Here is a 17,399-nt window from a genome sequence, read left to right as displayed (position 1 = left end):
CAGGGAAGCCCCCAAGGCTGGAGTCTAGGGTAATCGCCCCTGCAATCTGTCCAGGAGCTCAGAAGACCATGGAAGGTAATAGTGAAATGCCAGAAATAACTGGATTTCAAGGAAGATTGCAAAGTAGGATGTTCACGTTGACATCAGAAATATATTTGCAGTTTCAGATACTGAGGGCTACATTTTGGGACTCTGGCCATCCGTGCTGTAGCCCAAACTATGAGCATGTTATTCTCCAAAAAGCAAATTTATATGTTCCCACCACTTCCACCCACTTCCACGTACAAGTTGCAAAACGATGTCCACAGATCTAGAGGTGGGTGGGCATGGGGTGGGGAATAGCTGAAAACAAGCAAAGGGAGGAATCTGCAATGAGCTTTCACCCAAATACCTCTAAAAATTATTCCCAATATCTCCTCTAAAATTATTTTAATATACTTTTTATCCTTCTGGGTGATGAAATTTATCGACCCCCAGAAAAGTCCTGAAAGTACAAAGAAACTCATTTTTGCCAGGCTTATCACACTCAGAGCTTGAAAATCAGATGGCTCTGAGGTTGACTCTTGACTCTGTCAGTTACCATTGGGTCATTGGGCAAGTTACTTAACCCTCCTGTGCCTCAGTTTCCTCATCTATAAAACAGGACAAATAACATCTATGTCATAGGACAGCTGTGAGGGTTACACGAGTAAGTGCACAATGCCTGGTACATGCCAGATGCTCACTGATTGACAGCTATTATTCATATGATTATCTCTTCGGGAGATCTAAATAGCATGTGACATTGGGGTTAGGCACTGAGCAAGAAAATTATGCCCTCTTGACGCTCACATGTAAGATAAAAATTAGCTTGCCCTAATTATAGTTCTCCACAATTATTAATTAAAACAAATAAGTAGCTGTCAGTCAACAGATACACACCCTAGGGAGGGAGATATTACCAATTTATAGATGAGGAAAGTGAGGTGCAGATACTAAGTCACTGGCCTGGTAACATAGTAGCTCCTAAGTGGCAGAGGCAGAATTAGAACCCATGTGCTTGCAGGACACCAATGTCTCCTTGTTCCTTTCCATTTGCCTTCACAGCCTGCTTCCTTGGCTTTGGACTGGATCTGGGGATCTTGGAGCATCTCAAGGCCTGTCCTCAAAGCCTTCATAGGCACCAAAGTATAAATGACCAGTGACAGCAAAAACAGCCCCGTAAACCTTAAGACTCCTAACCTAGACTCCACTTAGGGCAAAGATAGAGACGCATGTGCTATTTTCAATATTTCAAAAAGCCATACATTTGGGGAATTTCCTGGCAGTCCAGTGGTTAGGACTTGGTGCTCTCACTGCCGGGGCCCTGGGTTCCATCCCTGGTCGGGGAACTAAAATCCCGTAAGTCGCGTGGTGTGGCAAAAAAAAAAAAAAAAAGCCATACATTTACCCCTGATGAAGCTGAAAAGATGAATTAAGATGCAATGTTTCACTGATTTAAGCTGGAATGACATCTACTCTCTAGGTAATACTGGTGACTTCAACCTGATTAGAAATTCTGATGGACAGACAGTTCCTATGTCTTTGATGAGTAAAAATGAGAAATCTAAGCAATATGGCTTGTTTTACAGTAAAAAGTCCATCAAAACCTAAACTACGTGGAAGAGAATAATAAAAAAAATGCCCTTACTTGGACGTATATACACTACCAAATATAAAATAGATAGCTCGTGGGAAGCAGCCGCATAGCACAGGGAGATCAGCTCGGTGCTTTGTGACCACCTAGAGGGGTGGGATAGGGAGGGTGGGAGGGAGACGCAAGAGGGAGGAGATATGGGGATATATGTATGCATATAGCTGATTCACTTTGTTATAAAGCAGAAACGAGCATATTATTGTAAAGCAATTATACTCCAATAAAGATGTTAAAAAAAAAAATGCCCTTTCCAATGTCTGGGAGTCACTGAGCTAAAAAGAAACAACAGACGTCATGAAATATCAGGCACAAGACAGCATGTGCCTGAGGATCTGGGGAGCAGGGCCACTGGGTATGATACCCACACCTTCTTTTCAGGGAACACTGTCCCGCCCAGAGCCCTGTGGAGTGGACGCTGCCATATCTACCACCACGTGTCCTCGCCTCTATAAGAGTGGGTTGGACATTGTGGACTCACTCATCTTTAAGCTGTTGGGCAATCTAGAACACGTATAGCTGGGTCACAATAATGAGCTGGGTCTATCGTGTTTCTCTCTTGGAAACCAGGAGTTGGGAAACTGAGAGATGGAGGCAGTTTCCAGCAGAGGTGCAAGACAGGAGGCCAGGACCCCAGCCCACCCCACACAAGTGCAAAAAATGTCAGTGAAATATCATGGCTGCTGGCTACATAGATCTTTTGTGGAAATAGCTAAAGGGCTAAGATCCATTTATTATAGAAAGACTAGACTAAACATTCCCAAATGGGGAATCCAACGGAGGGGTACCCTAATTTGTGCCACAGTGATAAGAGGGTGCAACGCCCCCCTGAGCCTAAGGGGTGCTGGTATGGTAGTTAGCAAGAGATTCTCTAAGGGACGTAGAACTCTGGGGCAGAGGAGACGGGCCGGAGACCCAGTCTTTCCTCACCATGAGGGGAGGTTTTACTTTATTAAATAAAATTTGTAAGACCTCCACGTGCCTGAGGCACACTAGGCTGGTTCTGGCTGTTTATCAGCCGTCCATCAAACTCCACTTATTCCTTCTTCCACAGCGGTGCAGTCAGAGCCAGGCGCCTGACTGATTATCAGGGCTACAGCTCCCAGCCTCTCTTGCAGCTCCCTGTGGCTGAGTTTTTACGGATTAAAATATGAGCAGAAAAGATGAGTGGTACGTGTGGGCTGGTATATTAAGAGAGTGGCGCGCCTCCCCATTTGCCCTGTCGTGCCAGCTGCTATCTAGGCCATGCAGGCAGGGACAGTACACTTAGTGCTAATTAAGTGTGGTCGGTCCATGCATCAGCTGCTCATCCTCGAACCGTTTGTAACCCATCCACAGCAAGATAAAGAGCTTATGTCAGAATGCAAACCAACAGCACTAAATGCAAATCATTAAACACAGCGTTCAGCTGACAAAGCAAGATATTCTCGATGAAGGAAGCAATGCATTGATTTACATCCTGACACAAGCTCCTTGTCTCCTTACAGAACATCCCTTTGAGGAGCAGAGCACTAGGGAGGGGTAGAGGCACAAGACGGAATGAACCTGGGTTCCTGAATATCTACGTGGAACGGAGCGCTGAGCTATAACCAAGAAGGGGAACAAGTCATCCCTATCTGGCAGGGCTGTGGTTAAGATTTTAAAAGCGATATGAAAAGACACCCAGCCAGGATCTACTAGGACTCATTCAGTACTGGCTGAATGAAACCTGCAATGGTTTCCTTCTCTAACTTGTAACAATCCATTGTCTTTTCTGGTTAGAGGACTGGACTCAGGCTGCTATACCTGGAGGACAATGCAGCCATTCACGTCTCTTGAGTCCCTGTTCTGTACCTTGGACTGGGTCAGACACTGTGGATTCAGCCCTGAGCAAAGACTGACACACTCTCTGCCCTTGTGGGATGCCAAAGCAAATGACAAGTCTAAGCCCGAGACCGGCTGCAGAAAGCCTGGAGACTAGGGTGCTTAGAGCAAGAGCTGAAGTGAATGGAGGAACCTGGGTAGCTCCTGGTCTGCAAGAGACCCAAGAGTGTGTTGCCTGAATTTGCAGAAGAGTTGCACTTTCTGTAGAGCTGTTCCCACACTTCATTGTATTTACAGTAGTTTTCCCTTGGTCTCATAGTGGGAAAAATGTCATTCAAAGATTCTAAAATAATCTTGATTAAGGGGAAAGGACATTTTTCTATAACTTAGTCTGGAGAGATAAAGGTTTTCCAAAGGCTCAAGGTTGCAAAAGCCATTTAGACTCAAGCATTTCTTAGGTTAGTTGTACATTCATCAAATCGTTGAACACCACTGTGATCCAGGCTCTTTGCAGACACACAGGGGAACAAGACCGAGTCCCTGTGCTCCTGCAAGCTCATGGCCAAGTGGGAAGTGGGAAGCCTACGTATGACCACCTGACCGTGGAACATGTGCTCACTAACGAGCAGAGCCTGGGAACCCAGAGGGATGGAGTCCAAGCCAATTGTAGGCTTTTTTCCCCTTGATTTTCACTTGGGGTATTCCCTCAGGATAGTATTACTCTATTGCTTGGCTAATAATAGTGATCTTGAAATTAGCATTTAACCTTCTAGCCAGACACATGCATGGAATACTCTTCCAAGCCCAAGAATGCTCAGTCATGCAATATGCACACATCCTCTAAGAACGGCACAGATGTATTGAATCACCAGAGGTATTGAATCACCAGATATCCCGAAAGATGTATGATTTCAACCTAATTGGTATCAACGCCCAGTATTGACATGGAACACCAGTGGGAACCAACCAGCGAGGCAATTCACCAGCACTCGGTGAGGAACTGGCATGCGGGAACACACCAACACACGCCCGGCTCTGACAGCCGAATCGTGGGCAACCGCATCCTACCCGCTTCTATTCACTGTTGCATTGCTATGGTGCCCACCCCCTTTGTATCCATGGCATTGAGAGCCTCGGGAGTTGGGCCGGTGACCATTCCTCGTATCTGAGAACAGAAGGAGAAGGGGAAGGTTGGGCAGCTCTAGAGAAGTGTGTAAATGGCAGCTTAGGGACAGTTTGAGCTTCCTGGTAGAGGCGGCCTAGGGAAATCGCCGCAGAAGCTTCTTCTGTTATGTGGATGCCGTATGCTGGCGCAGGGAACCAGGAGTAGAGTAAAACTATTGTTAGTATTGTAGCTCCGATCACGTTACATGTCTTTCCTGCTCCAGCCTCCATCGCACCCTACAAGCGGGCAGGGACGCCTCCGAAACCCCAGGTGGGGTGAGGGTCTTGCGGCGGTGAAGCGGCGGCGCTCTGTGGGAGGGAGCAAAGGTCGCGAGGTTCATGGGCAGGGACCGCGAGGAGGGAGGTGGTCCACAAAGGGGGGAAGTCTGAGAATCAGAGGTCCTTTGCATTCCGGGCTCCGGTCCCCTCCAGCAAAGCCCAGCCTAAAAACATCCATCCTTGGCGCACATCCCTCTCTATCTCCCCCACCCCAGCTGCGCCTCTCGCCCCTGGGGTCAGGCCACGGGGTCACTGCTCCTCCTCGAAGGATCCGAAGGCAGCTAAACGCGGGAGGCGCCCCAGTGAGGCTGGGGAGGGAGGAGTTCCCTAAATTGTGCTGGAGCGAAGGCGTCGAGGATAGGAAGAACTAACCCAGGCTGAGGAAGGCGGACGGGGCTACGAGGGAGAGAGAGAGGGGACAATGTACGCTCAGCCTGTTCATCTCTCGGCAGGAAGATGGATGATTTTCGGAGACCGTTGTCCCAGCGCTCCGGCTCGCTCCAGGGAGACGTCAGAGCGCTGGGGTCGGCGGTGGAGAACCCCCCTGCGCCCCCGCCCGGGCTTGCATATAAAGTCGGGGCGTCGTGGAGGCTGCAGCAGCGGCGCTGGCGGCGGCGGCGGCGGCGGCGCTCCTCTGAGGTCCCGGTCCTCCCGTCTCTCCTCTGCGGTGGAAGCGCACTCTCCGCCCAGCCTCGCCGCGGCGCTCCGAGGGCTTCCCGCCGGGACCATGCGCGGCCGCGACTTCCCGCTCATCCTGCTGGCTCTGGTCCTCTGCCAGGCGCCCCGGGGACCGGCCGCCCCGGTGTCGGCGGGCGGAGGGACCCTGCTGGCCAAGATGTACCCGCGCGGCAACCACTGGGCGGTGGGTGAGTGTCCGGCGCGCTCTAGTCCTGCTGGGACCAGCCAGCCGAGGGGGCCAGTCTCCCCATCTCTCAGCTTTTCTGCGGCTCTGTGTTGGGGGTTGGGTTTTGCTCCGACCTTTCCACTCAGACGCCAACCCCGTTCTCCCAAAACTCCACCTTGCCCTTCAGTATCCCGGGAAGCCGTCGGTCCCTCGGCAGCCTCCGGCTGGTCCCTCGGTCCTTTCCCGCTCTCTTCCCTCCCCCCGCAGGACACCCGAGCCAGCGCGCAGCTCTCCAAAATCCCAGCCGTACGCGGAGATCACCCTCCCTCCGCATCTCCCAGCACCCCCTTTTATCCGTCTAATCACAACCCTGTCTGGCACTGTTCTCTCCCTGAACAATTTTGGGGAGCTGGGTCCCCGAGCGCGTCTCGGAGCCCTGGTCCAGCCTGGCGGCTGCGCCTTTACCCCCGACAAAGCCACAGGTGTGGGACACGGGGCGCAGCGCCCCCCCTGGGTTTCAAATCTGTTCAGCAAGCAGCGCCTGAATCCCACCTCTATTTGGGGCTCGCCTGAATTTCCTCAGTCCTTCTTTGCCTTGCAGCGATTTTCTTTTCCCTGCCCTTTTGCCCAACCCTCCCTCCTTCCATCCGGCAGGCTCGGTGCTCCGGGAATCACACCTGGTCTCCACGCTGATCCTGGGTCTCTGTCCCCGAAGTCCTCGCTTTTCTCCGCCTCTCTTCACGCTCTCCCCTAGCTCCTTCCCTCTTCCCCCTGCCTACAAGTCCTGCTTTCCAGGCACGGGCTTGGAGGTTCTCTCGTCCCGGCCCCCGGAACCGCAGCGGCTTGGACCGGGTCTCGGGCCGCGGAGCGCGCACCCGCTTGCTTCCCCGCCCCTGGGAGGCAGGTAGCGGCCCCGCTGCTTCTCGCTGCTCCAGCGTCACCCCGGGGCTCTCGGCCGCGCCGAGCAGAGCCTCTAGCAAATGATGCCAAGAGTTCGACTTCCTCAGACAGCTCCCCACACAGCCATCTACAACAGCCCTAGCATTTCCCGGGAAGCTGGTCGGCCCCTAGAGAGATTTAAGGCGGTGTGTGTGTGTGTGTGTGTGTGTGTGTGTGTGTGTGTGTGTGTACGTGTGCGTTTCACGATTTCCTTAGTCATCTACTTAGAAGTAGGGGAGGGTGTGTTGGAAAGATACTTGCTAATTCAACTCTCAGAGGATTTACAGACTCTCGGGGTGAAGACTAGGATGAATTTGGAAGATGGGGTGAAGCTAGAACTGCGCGTCCTCAGCTCCTGTGCGCTGTGTAGGTTTCCCTCAGAGAAATGGAGCGCTCTGGGTTGCGATAGAGTAGTTTTCATTATTACTGAAAGAATCATTTGCCAAGTCTTGGCAACCCCAGGGATGAAAGTATTTGTCATCTTTGAGGGACACCCGGAACCCAGGAGCCTGGTATAGAGAGGAAGGGTTGGGATGGGTGAAAACCCTTGCACTTCCAGAGAGTAGGATACTTAGAAGATGTTAAAGAAGCCAAACCTAGAATCGAATCGATGCTTAAAAAGGGCTCCTGGGAGTTTAGATCAAGTGGTCATTGTCCAGTGTGGCCAGCGGCCAGTGGGCTGGGAAGGTGGAAAGAAACTTCCAGATTTCCAGCCTCTTTTGCTCATCCATGTTTTTGTACTAAATATATATATATGTGTGTATATATATATATATTTAGCGGTACGCGGGCCTCTCACTGCTGTGGCCTCTCCCGCTGCGGAGCGCAGCGCAGGCTCAGCGGCCATGGCTCACGGGCCCAGCCGCTCCGCGGCACGTGGGATCCTCCGGGACCGGGGCACGAACCCGTGTCCCCTGCATCGGCCGGCGGACTCTCAACCAGGGAAGCCCTAAAAAGACTTATTGTTGATGTAACCCTTGCAGGCTAAACGCAGGACAAGAGAGTTAGCTGGGAAGCTATAATCATGGTATTTCTGACGCAAGCCAACGCTGATTGCTGTGATTCCAGAGCACATCAGTCCCCAGGTCTTTCGGGTGTCGGCCATTTCATCACCCTTCATGGTGGTACTTGGGCATTCCCAGCCCCAAAGTGTACTGACCAGTGACACCCCCAAATTGTCTTGTTCTCTTATTTGTTCTCGAACACACTCTTTTTCCTTTTTCTCCCTTGGCTAACTGTGCAGAGTTGATGAAGAACAAGGGAAAGAGGGAGGTGACATAGAAAATTGCATTTAGATTTAAAATGACATTGCGGTTGCACAAAAGTTTGCTTTGGGTGGACATGCCCTCTGTTGGAATGTGAGCATTCACAAGCATGAATGCCATGTTAGATCTTAAATTGAGGTTTCTGCCCTAAGTAAATGCCTGTCCTCCTCAGTCACTGAAGACATGGAGGTTAGTTTTAATTAATGCAAACGAAAGCTACATATTGCTGTCCGGGAAGAAGCTGTTAGCACAAATTTGCAGGTTTGTTAAGTGAATTGCTTCTTCCAGCTGAGAGGAACGTGATGTGGCCGTGGAAAAACAAGTCAACAGACTGAAAACGTAACCAATTCTTATCTGTCTCGATGTTCATGGAAATGTTTTGTGTGCCATGAAAATATAGGTCAACACTAACACTGGGAACTATCCCCCGTGCACCCATGAAATGTTTCTGGTCGTGGTTCTAACTCTGATGTGGAGCGCGCCGTGGAGGGTTGAATGCTACCCGAGCTACTGTGAAATACAGCTGAAGCATCACTCCAGAAAAACTAGCTCTTAATACTCAACACTTTCTGTCTTAACGGATATTTTCTGAAGTTAGGATAATCTTCAAGTATGGAGCTCAAGAAAATTCTTTTCTGTTGCAAACCTGCCATTTTAGTGGTATTTTTAAGTGATTAAAGAGGACAAAAGCTCCCCCCCACCACGCCTGGCAAGGTTTCATTTTTTCAAGTGCCTATCTTTTGATCTCCATTATTATTATACGGATACATAACAAATGATGATGGGAGAAGAGATGGAAGTGGGCATAGCGTCCACGTTGCCATGGAGACGATTGTTTGGTTGAGGTTAGCTAGCTAAGAAGTACATTAGGACCCAGGGAACGTGTGCTTCCCTGGGACGTTCTAGATGGCGCACTTTCCTCAGAAAAAAGAAAAACATCTGTGGTCTAGGGGAGGGAGTCTGAACACCCATCCACCAAATATGCAAATACTGAAATTCAGTACAAGGTCCCAAAGATCTATGTTAAATCACCCACAGAATGCAGGCCCATTTTAGCCTTCCATTGTAGAAAAGTCACAGAATTCTTTAAGCGTGACAAAAATGAAGTTATTTGTAAAAGCATCTCCATCATCCCTCTGCTTCATTGCCAATAACGCCTTTCTCATTTCCAGCATCCTAACCAGATGATAGACAATGACCGAGGACAAGAGCAACTGAGGTTATTACTGGGAGCATCAGATTCTAATCCCACTTTCCCATTATCATGATTCGATTTCCTCCATATTTCTAAGCCAAATGATTTGCTACTTCCTGGGAGGTTGTGGAACATAATCATTGTGATGGCTAAATGCAAAATTATTTAGTAGATATCTGGGTACCAAGTTCACCAAGCAGATAAGTGAGGAGCCAGTTTTTCAAGATTCCAATGCTTCAGTTGGGACAGTGTCCTTAATAGAGTCTTAAAATTGTGTGCAGTGTCAGGTCCTAAGTGACTTGGCAAAGCTCACACTGCAATGCAGGAAAACCTCATTTTCAGGCTCCCCAGTGCACACAGAATTAATTTTTCTGAGTTGCATAACTGAGTCATGACGTAGTGATATATGATCTCCATTCCTTTTGATAATATTAGAAAGCCTTTGGCAGACCTTATCCTTATTTCCAGACCCCAGAATGATTTCTAACTGCCTTATATCCTTAGGAAGTTCAAAGACACTTCAAAGCAGTATAACATCGTAGAGTCTGGACTGTGAGCTGATTTTAATCCCAGAATCTTTACTTGCATGTATGTGACTTTTGGCCAGTCTCATTTTCATCAAATTTAGTACAGTGTGGATCAAATGAAATAATCTGCATTTAAACATCCTGTGAGCTGTAAATACACACACAAGCAACAGAGTGACTGTGAGGGCTTCTCTCTTGGTAGACAGAGCAGCTGGGAAGGGGCCTCCTTCCATTTGCAGTGACTGAGGTCTGCCACGTACTGTCTGCGTGATGCTTGCCTTACATCTAATGCCAGTCAACACTGGAGCCACAGAGAGCTCTTTCCTTGTGGGCTTTAAATCAAAAGCACCATAGTTTTACTAGTGTTAGAAATTTGAAAGTGCTATAAAACCCAATTACAGAGAAATGGAGAAAATCAACTGAAGAAAGTAAATAAGATAATGTGAGTATATTCAAGCAACGGGCTAAAACGTAAAGAATACAGACCTTCAATCCCATACCCTTCTGACCCTAAGGCTATCCCCATTTGCATACAGGAATTTCCATGTTTTTAGTGGTTTGGCCTCCTGCACAGCAACTTTTACTTGTTTATATGGCAAATGCTCATCTCTGGAGCTAATGATAAACTTTGGTGACCATTTTAGACCTCCAAGAGAAAATTCTGCATTTATATGGCTGAAAAGTGTTGGCCAAAACTTGTCTTCAACCTGTGTTTCATTACAAACTATAATTTCTAGGTACAATTTCTAGGTGCAATTTCTAGGTTCAGTCTCAGCTAAAATTCTAAGAAAGTTTAAATGAAAAATTCCTTTGCTACGTTTGTATTACAGGTAAGAGGAAAGCAACACCTTTTAATTAATTAATTTATTTTAATTAATTAATTTATTTATTTTTGGCTGCGTTGGGTCTTTGCGCACGGGCTTTCTCTAGCTGCCGTGAGCGGGGACTACTCTTCGTTGTGATGCTCGGGCTTCTCACTGCGGTGGCTTCTCTTGCTGTGGAGCACAGGCTCTAGGCGCTCAGGCTTCAGTAGTTGTGGCACGTGGGCTCAGTAGTTGTGGCTCACGGGCTCTAGAGCAGTTGTGGTGCACAGGCTTAGTTGCTCCGTGGCATGTGGGATCTTCCTGGACCAGGGCTCGAACCCGTGTTCCCTGCATTGGCAGGCGGATTCTTAACCACTGCTCTACCAGGGAAGTCCGAGCAACACCTTTTTAATCACACAAAGAAAAGCACGGAGACTTTTCTTTTCAGGAACAATTCAAGATTGACTGGGGTAGATGTTCGAACGCCATCATTCAGCTAGGAATAGAATTCGGTGCACACAGAAATGGTGATAGAATTTTAGATACGGAAGGTTCTTTCGATGTCATCTGGTCCAACATGTTCATTTTATTGTTGATAAAATTGAAGGTTCGGGATGCTAAATGACTTGAGAGAGGTCACCTGGCTAGTTAGCAGAGGGGCTGGGACCAGACCCAGGGCTTCTGAGCTGCAGCTTGAATTCTGTCCATTCATTAGGCGTTTTGAGCAGGGATCAAAATCTGTCAGTCGTTTATGAACTATCTCCTAATAATATCAATAAAATGCTATTTATCCCACATTTAGGAGAAAGCAGCACAAACACAATTGGTGCCCTTTTTAATTTCTTGTTCATTCATTCCCCTGGGTTAAATTTGTGGCATTCTGTTTTTGTTGGGGTTTTTTTTGAACCAGAGTATATGCTTGTTTTATTTCTTTATGAATGTGGCATTGCATTTTTTTTTAAATCGAAGTATAATTGACATACAAAATTATATAAGTTACAGGTGTACAACATAGTGATTCATAATTTTTAAAGGTTATACTCCATTTACAGTTATTATAAATACTGGCTATATATTGCTTTTGTTTTTGAACAGGACATTTAATGGGAAAAAAGAGCACAGGAGAGTCCCTATATGTTTATGAGGGAGGGAGCCTGAAGGAGCAGCTGAGGGAGTACATTCGGTGGGAGGAAGCTACAAGGAATTTGCTAAGCCTCCTAGAAGCAAAGGGGACCAGAAGCCATCAGCCACCTCAACGGGAGCCCCTGGGCATTCGCCAGTATACCTGGGATTCAGAGGACAGCAGCAACTTTAAAGACGCGGGATCGAGACTCAAAGGTATAACGAACATACTGGGGAAGTGGGAATGGGGTGAGGAGGGGTCGGGGAGGTAGGAGGTGTTTGGGGAGAGTTGGAAGGAGGGGAGGTTTGAGCAGGGAAGAATAAAACTGTTCAGAGGTAAGACTTCACAGCAACTACATCGGGCTGACATCAGTACACACTCAGAAAATGAGTGGCCAATCCTCATGCTAGCTTTTCTTTTCAACATCATAAATTATTTTTCCTCTTAATACATCAAACTCCAATTTAGGAGTTTTGTTAGCAACTGTGCATTGATAGGATTTTTTAGCCTACCAGAGCCTTCCAAAATATTTTGATAGTGAGGCCATAGATTATTTGAGTTGATCCCTGTGGATCTACAGATATGTTTTTTTTAATTTATTTATTCATTTATTTATTTTTGGCTGTGTTGGGTCTTCGTTTCTGTGCGAGGGCTTTCTCTAGTTGCGGTGAAGGGGGGCCACTCTTCATTGCGGTGCGCGGGCCTCTCACTGTCGCGGCCTCTCTTGTTGCGGAGCACAGGCTCCAGACGCGCAGGCTCAGTAGCTGTGGTGCACAGGCTTATTTGCTCCACGGCACATGGGATTTTCCCAGACCAGGGCTCGAACCCGTGTGCCCTGCATTGGCAGGCAGATTCTCAACCACTGCGCCACCAAGGAATCCCGATATGTTTATTTTTGATGAACACTAGTGGAAGGGCCTATTCACAGAAGCTTTTGGAAGAGAGCATTCTTGCTTGCTACTTTTGATGCAAAATAGTACTCCTTCATATTTGTTCCAAGATTACCTAGCTCGGGTCTCATCCTAATATTTTAAAACTTGGTGAAAATATCTCAGGTCAACTGATCTGTTCAGTATATGATTTTATAGAGGTTAGGGGAAAAGAATTATAACAAATTGGCATTGTTTAGATACAAAGAGAGTAAATGAGATAGAAGAGAATAAAATTTATAGGAAGAAAGCAAGGCAACTGAAAATGACGTGATTCTCATTAACTTTTAAGAAGTTTCCATGAAATTTATGATAAAAGGCAAAAATAATCATTACAATGCTCCTAATAATAACAACGGCTAGTTTTAGTGAGTATTTTTTATAATCCAAGTACTGGGTGAAACACCTTACCTTCATCCATTTCCTCGGGTAATGCTCACAGCAGTCTTAGGAGAAAGATTCAGGAAGATTCTATTATTCTCTCCATTTTAGAGGTGAGGAAACTGAGACCAGTCGTGCAGCTTTTCAAGGGAAAAGCCCGCGCCTGTCTGCCTTGGCCAGTCCACTGCCATGTGAGGCATCTTCTGGGAATAGTCCTCATTGATCTTAAATATGAAGGATGCAGGATGCAGTAGCAGCTTTCCCTCTCGATGTTTCTGCCAATAAATAAAAGTGTGTTTCACTCACAGACCTTGGAGAGTTCACCATGTCCCTCTTTCATGGTGGGTAACTCTGATTGATGACCCCTTAACAGAGGCTCAGGGCTGGCATGGCCAAGCCTCGGATGGCTTCTCCAGAGGGAGGCTTTATGTGTCACCACTCTTCGGTCTACTGTGGATTCTCTGTGCTAAATGCAGAGCAAAAAAAAAGTTCCTTTGATGCATTAAGCACCTAGAGAGAAAGTCTCTGGTAGCCTTTATTCAGAGAGAAAATCAGGATTCAATCAAGCAATACAGAAATAAGTATCAACTTTGTACAGAGCCCTGAATGACTAATTCTCTTGTCCACACCCTTGTCTGTGAATAGATCACGTGGTTCTAAAGGCTCTCGGAATTTGTGATTGACTTCTTGAGCCCTGGCTGGCCTGGCCTATTCTTGGCCAAACACTGAAATGGGGCTTCCCTGGTGGTGCAGTGGTTGAGAATCTGCCTGCTAATGCAGGGGACACGGGTTCGAGCCCTGGTCTGGGAGGATCCCACATGCCGCGGAGCGGCTAGGCCCGTGAGCCACAACTACTGAGCCTGTGCGTCTGGAGCCTGTGCTCCGCAACAAGAGAGGCCGTGATAGTGAGAGGCCCGCGCACCGTGATGAAGAGTGGCCTCCGCTTGCCACAACTAGAGAAAGCCCTCACACAGAAACAAAGACCCAACACAGTGAAAATTAATTAATTAATTATTAAACTTCTACCCCCAACATCTAAAAAAAGAGAGGAAAATAATTACATTTATAATTAAACAACAACAACAACACTGAAATGGACTTACCCTCATAGCTCATTCATAAAATAGCCCCCCACGCCCTACCACGTTATTAATCTATAGTGCTTCATTTTGACCCAAACAATACCCACTTTGAATCGCTTTATTCCCCCAAACTTAGCTCTGCATAACTTTGGAATGTTTTGAAAAATGCAACTCCTTCCGCAAGGATCAAAATTTTTCTGCCATCTTCAGAAGGACATTCTGTAAACTTCAAAGGCAATTGCAAAAGAATAGCTCCAAAAAGGTCTCCGAGCAGCAGTTCTATAGGATGGATTGGGTGGCCAGTCACAGAAAGTGACTGCGTTAAGGGGACAATACTTATCAGTATACAGTGTGAGCTGGAAAAGCCATCTTTTTCTAATCAGGCCTTGCTTTTCTATTATATCTCTTTATGCTTTGTTCCTCTTTTTACAAGCTCAGAAAGCCCATCTCATTTAATTCCACCTCAGATTGAATAACTAGCTATGGCACACATTGGTACCATTCTTTTGGATGTATTTCCCAGCAATATGAAAAACAATTTGAACACTTAGTTTAGTCTTTGCACAAAACCAAAACAGTTTACCACTTCTCTTGCTTTGGAAATTCCACCTCAGTGAAAGTATGTTGATATGAAAACTGAAAACATCCTACAATTATCTTATTCACAAGGAGGAAGTACCAGGAGAATCATTCTGTTAGAAATCCTTATATCTCTCAGTGTTAGAAAGAAGTTTAGTAATGTAGCTGAGCATTATCAGAACTAGCAGCAGGGGGCTTCCCTGGTGGCGCAGTGGTTGAGAGCCCGCCTGCCGATGCAGGGGACATGGGTTCGTGCCCCGGTCCGGGAAGATCCCACATGCCGTGGAGCAGCTGGGCCCGTGAGCCATGGCTGCTGGGCCTGCGCGTCCGGAGCCTGTTCTCTGCAACGGGAGAGGCCACAACAGTGAGAGGCCCGCGTACCGCAAAAAAAAAAAAAAAAAGAACTAGCAGCAGGGATTTTCAGAGGCTGAGGACTTTTCTTAAACTTAAAAAACTATCCACATATACTCCCCTCTCCCGTTTTAGTAACAAAACATCAAGTCCTGTGGCCAAATCTCCCAGAGCTGTAGTTAGAAACTGAGCATCTTCCTACATTTTGATGACAAAGATATTTACTTGATTCAGAAAAGATTCATGTAAATGCGCACTGAATCTAGACTACTATGTCACAGCAAACAGGAAGTTTTTAGCAACAATTATGGCTAACCATTTTCAAGGTGAACCTAAATCTTTTAACTTTACCCTTCTCACAAAAGTTAATGGAACTTTTACCCTATGGTTTCTATAACATGAAACAGTGTTCAGCTCAGCTCCAGGCCCTAATCCATAACCCTGGATGCGGCTGTGGATTGTCCTGAGTTTCAATGAAGGTTGAGATTAGCCTTTGGGTTCCTTTTGTAATTGGGACCCAGTTCATTGTTTTTTGAAGCCTAGGATTTTTTCTCTTATTTGGCGAGCATGAGGAAAGGGAACTGGGGAATGCATTGCTGGGGGTTTTACGGAAAGGAAGTAAATGTACAAATTTGCTCTCACTTTTAAGGGAGAGATCCCACTGTCCCATCAGATCAGTACAGAGAATAGAAAGGTTCTATTTATTAATATGTGAAATGCTCCAACGGAAGCTCCAAATATAGGGAAAGAGTAACTAAAAAGCTTCTGATTACCCTGTTTCTATGAAGGCGGGGGCCAGCTTCACTCTGCTGGCTCCCACCTCAGAAACAGTGCCTCTCAGTCACAATGGCCAGCTTCAAACAATCTACATACAATAAATGCTGGAGAGGGTGTGGAGAAAAGGGAACCCTCTTGCACTGTGGTGGGAATGTAACTTGATACAGCCACTATGGAGAACAGTATGGAGGTTCTTGAAAAAACTAAAAAGAGAACTACCATATGACCCAGCAATTCCACTGCTGGGCATATACCCTGAGAAAACCATAATTCAAAAAGAGTTATGGGGCTTCCCTGGTGGCGCAGTGGTTGAGAGTCTGCCTGCCGATGCAGGGGACACGGGTTCGTGCCCCGGTCCGGGAAGATTCCACATGCTGCAGAGCGGCTGGGCCCATGAGGCATGGCCGCCGAGCCTGCGCGTCCAGAGCCTGTGCTCCGCAACGGGAGGGGCTGTATGGCAGCATCTTCAGGCAGCCTGGCGACCCTTAATAGTGCAGCCTGGGCTCCTGGGGAAAAATGAAGCTAATTGGTCTGTGTGGGAATTGAACCCCAGGCCCTGGCTTCACTATCACCTGGTCAAAACAATGGAGCCACAGAGCAGATAATAACTAATCTGAGAATCTCAGTAATTCCTTTATTAGAAACAAATGGCTGGTCTGGACGTTGGGGAACCTGAATTGCCAGAGAATCTTGGAAAGTGTAATAAGCTCTCATCTGGATAAAAAGTGTTTTCTCATCTCAGAGGGTAAAGGGTGCTATATGGGAACAAAGAAGTGTTTTAAAAGGAGAGCTACTTGGGCTTCCCTGGTGGCGCAGTGGTTGAGAGTCCATCTGCCGATGCAGGGGACACGGGTTCGTGCCCTGGTCCGGGAAGATCCCACATGCCGCGGAGCGGCTGGGCCCGTGAGCCACGACCGCTGAGCCTGCGCGTCTGGAGCCTGTGCTCCGCAACGGGAGAGGAAAAAAAAAAAGTAGAGCTACTCATTCTTCCTTCAGTCTTAGTTAATTTGAACAGAAGACACAACAAGCCAACCACAATGCATTTAGAACTGGTAGAAACCCCGATTGCCTCCTCCTCCCAAGTTGCCCACATGACTACCATTTACAGTCATGGGTTTATAATATTGAATTGTGTAGTTCATAAACTAGCTTTGATTTGTGGAATGAGGCATTGCCAAAGCAGCAAAGTAACAATTAAGATCCCACATTCCTTAGCAGTCTCCCTACCCAGCTGCTACTTTAGTAACAAATTCCTGGGGATAATACATGTAATTTCCTACTTTGGTCAAACTATACCTGTGTAAATGAACTTACGAAACAGAAACAGACTCACAGACATAGAGAACAGACTTGTGGTTGCCAAGATGGGGAGGGGGTGGGGGAGGGATGAATTGGGAGTTTGGGATTAGCAGATGCAAACTATTATACATAGAATAGGTCCTACTGTACAGCACAGGGAACTATATTCAATAACCTGTGATAAACTATAGAGGAAAAGAATATGAAAAAGAATGTATGTACATGTATAATTGAATCACTTTGCTATACAGCAGAAATTAACGCAACATTGTAAATCAACTATGCTTCAATAAAAGAAATTTTAAAAAATAAGGTTTTCTTTAAAATATATATATATATATATATATATATATATATATATATATATATATATACACACACATATAT

The 17,399-nt window shown here is 46.7% G+C and overlaps 1 protein-coding gene across 2 annotated transcripts in view; it reads left to right on the top strand.

Annotated features, from left to right (window-relative positions):
• The first annotated feature begins 5,645 nt into the window (after positions 1 to 5,645).
• Positions 5,646 to 17,399, top strand: part of GRP (gastrin releasing peptide) — a 12,182-nt gene continuing 428 nt past the window's right edge. The window contains exons 1-2 of one of the 2 annotated variants that reach the window (XM_024754937.1): positions 5,646 to 5,784; positions 11,587 to 11,829. In XM_024754937.1, coding sequence (XP_024610705.1) covers positions 5,646 to 5,784; positions 11,587 to 11,829 — 382 coding nt within the window. The remainder of the gene's footprint in view (positions 5,785 to 11,586; positions 11,830 to 17,399) is intronic. The other variant, XM_024754938.1, reaches the window with a different exon arrangement.

The sequence above is a fragment of the Neophocaena asiaeorientalis genome, unplaced genomic scaffold, assembly GCF_003031525.2.
Source record: "Neophocaena asiaeorientalis asiaeorientalis breed wild unplaced genomic scaffold, Neophocaena_asiaeorientalis_V1.1 scaffold124, whole genome shotgun sequence".
Classification (NCBI taxonomy): Eukaryota; Metazoa; Chordata; class Mammalia; order Artiodactyla; family Phocoenidae; genus Neophocaena; species Neophocaena asiaeorientalis.
The sequence above is the reverse complement of the archived record's forward strand: the minus strand, read 5'-3'. Positions and strand labels throughout refer to the sequence as shown.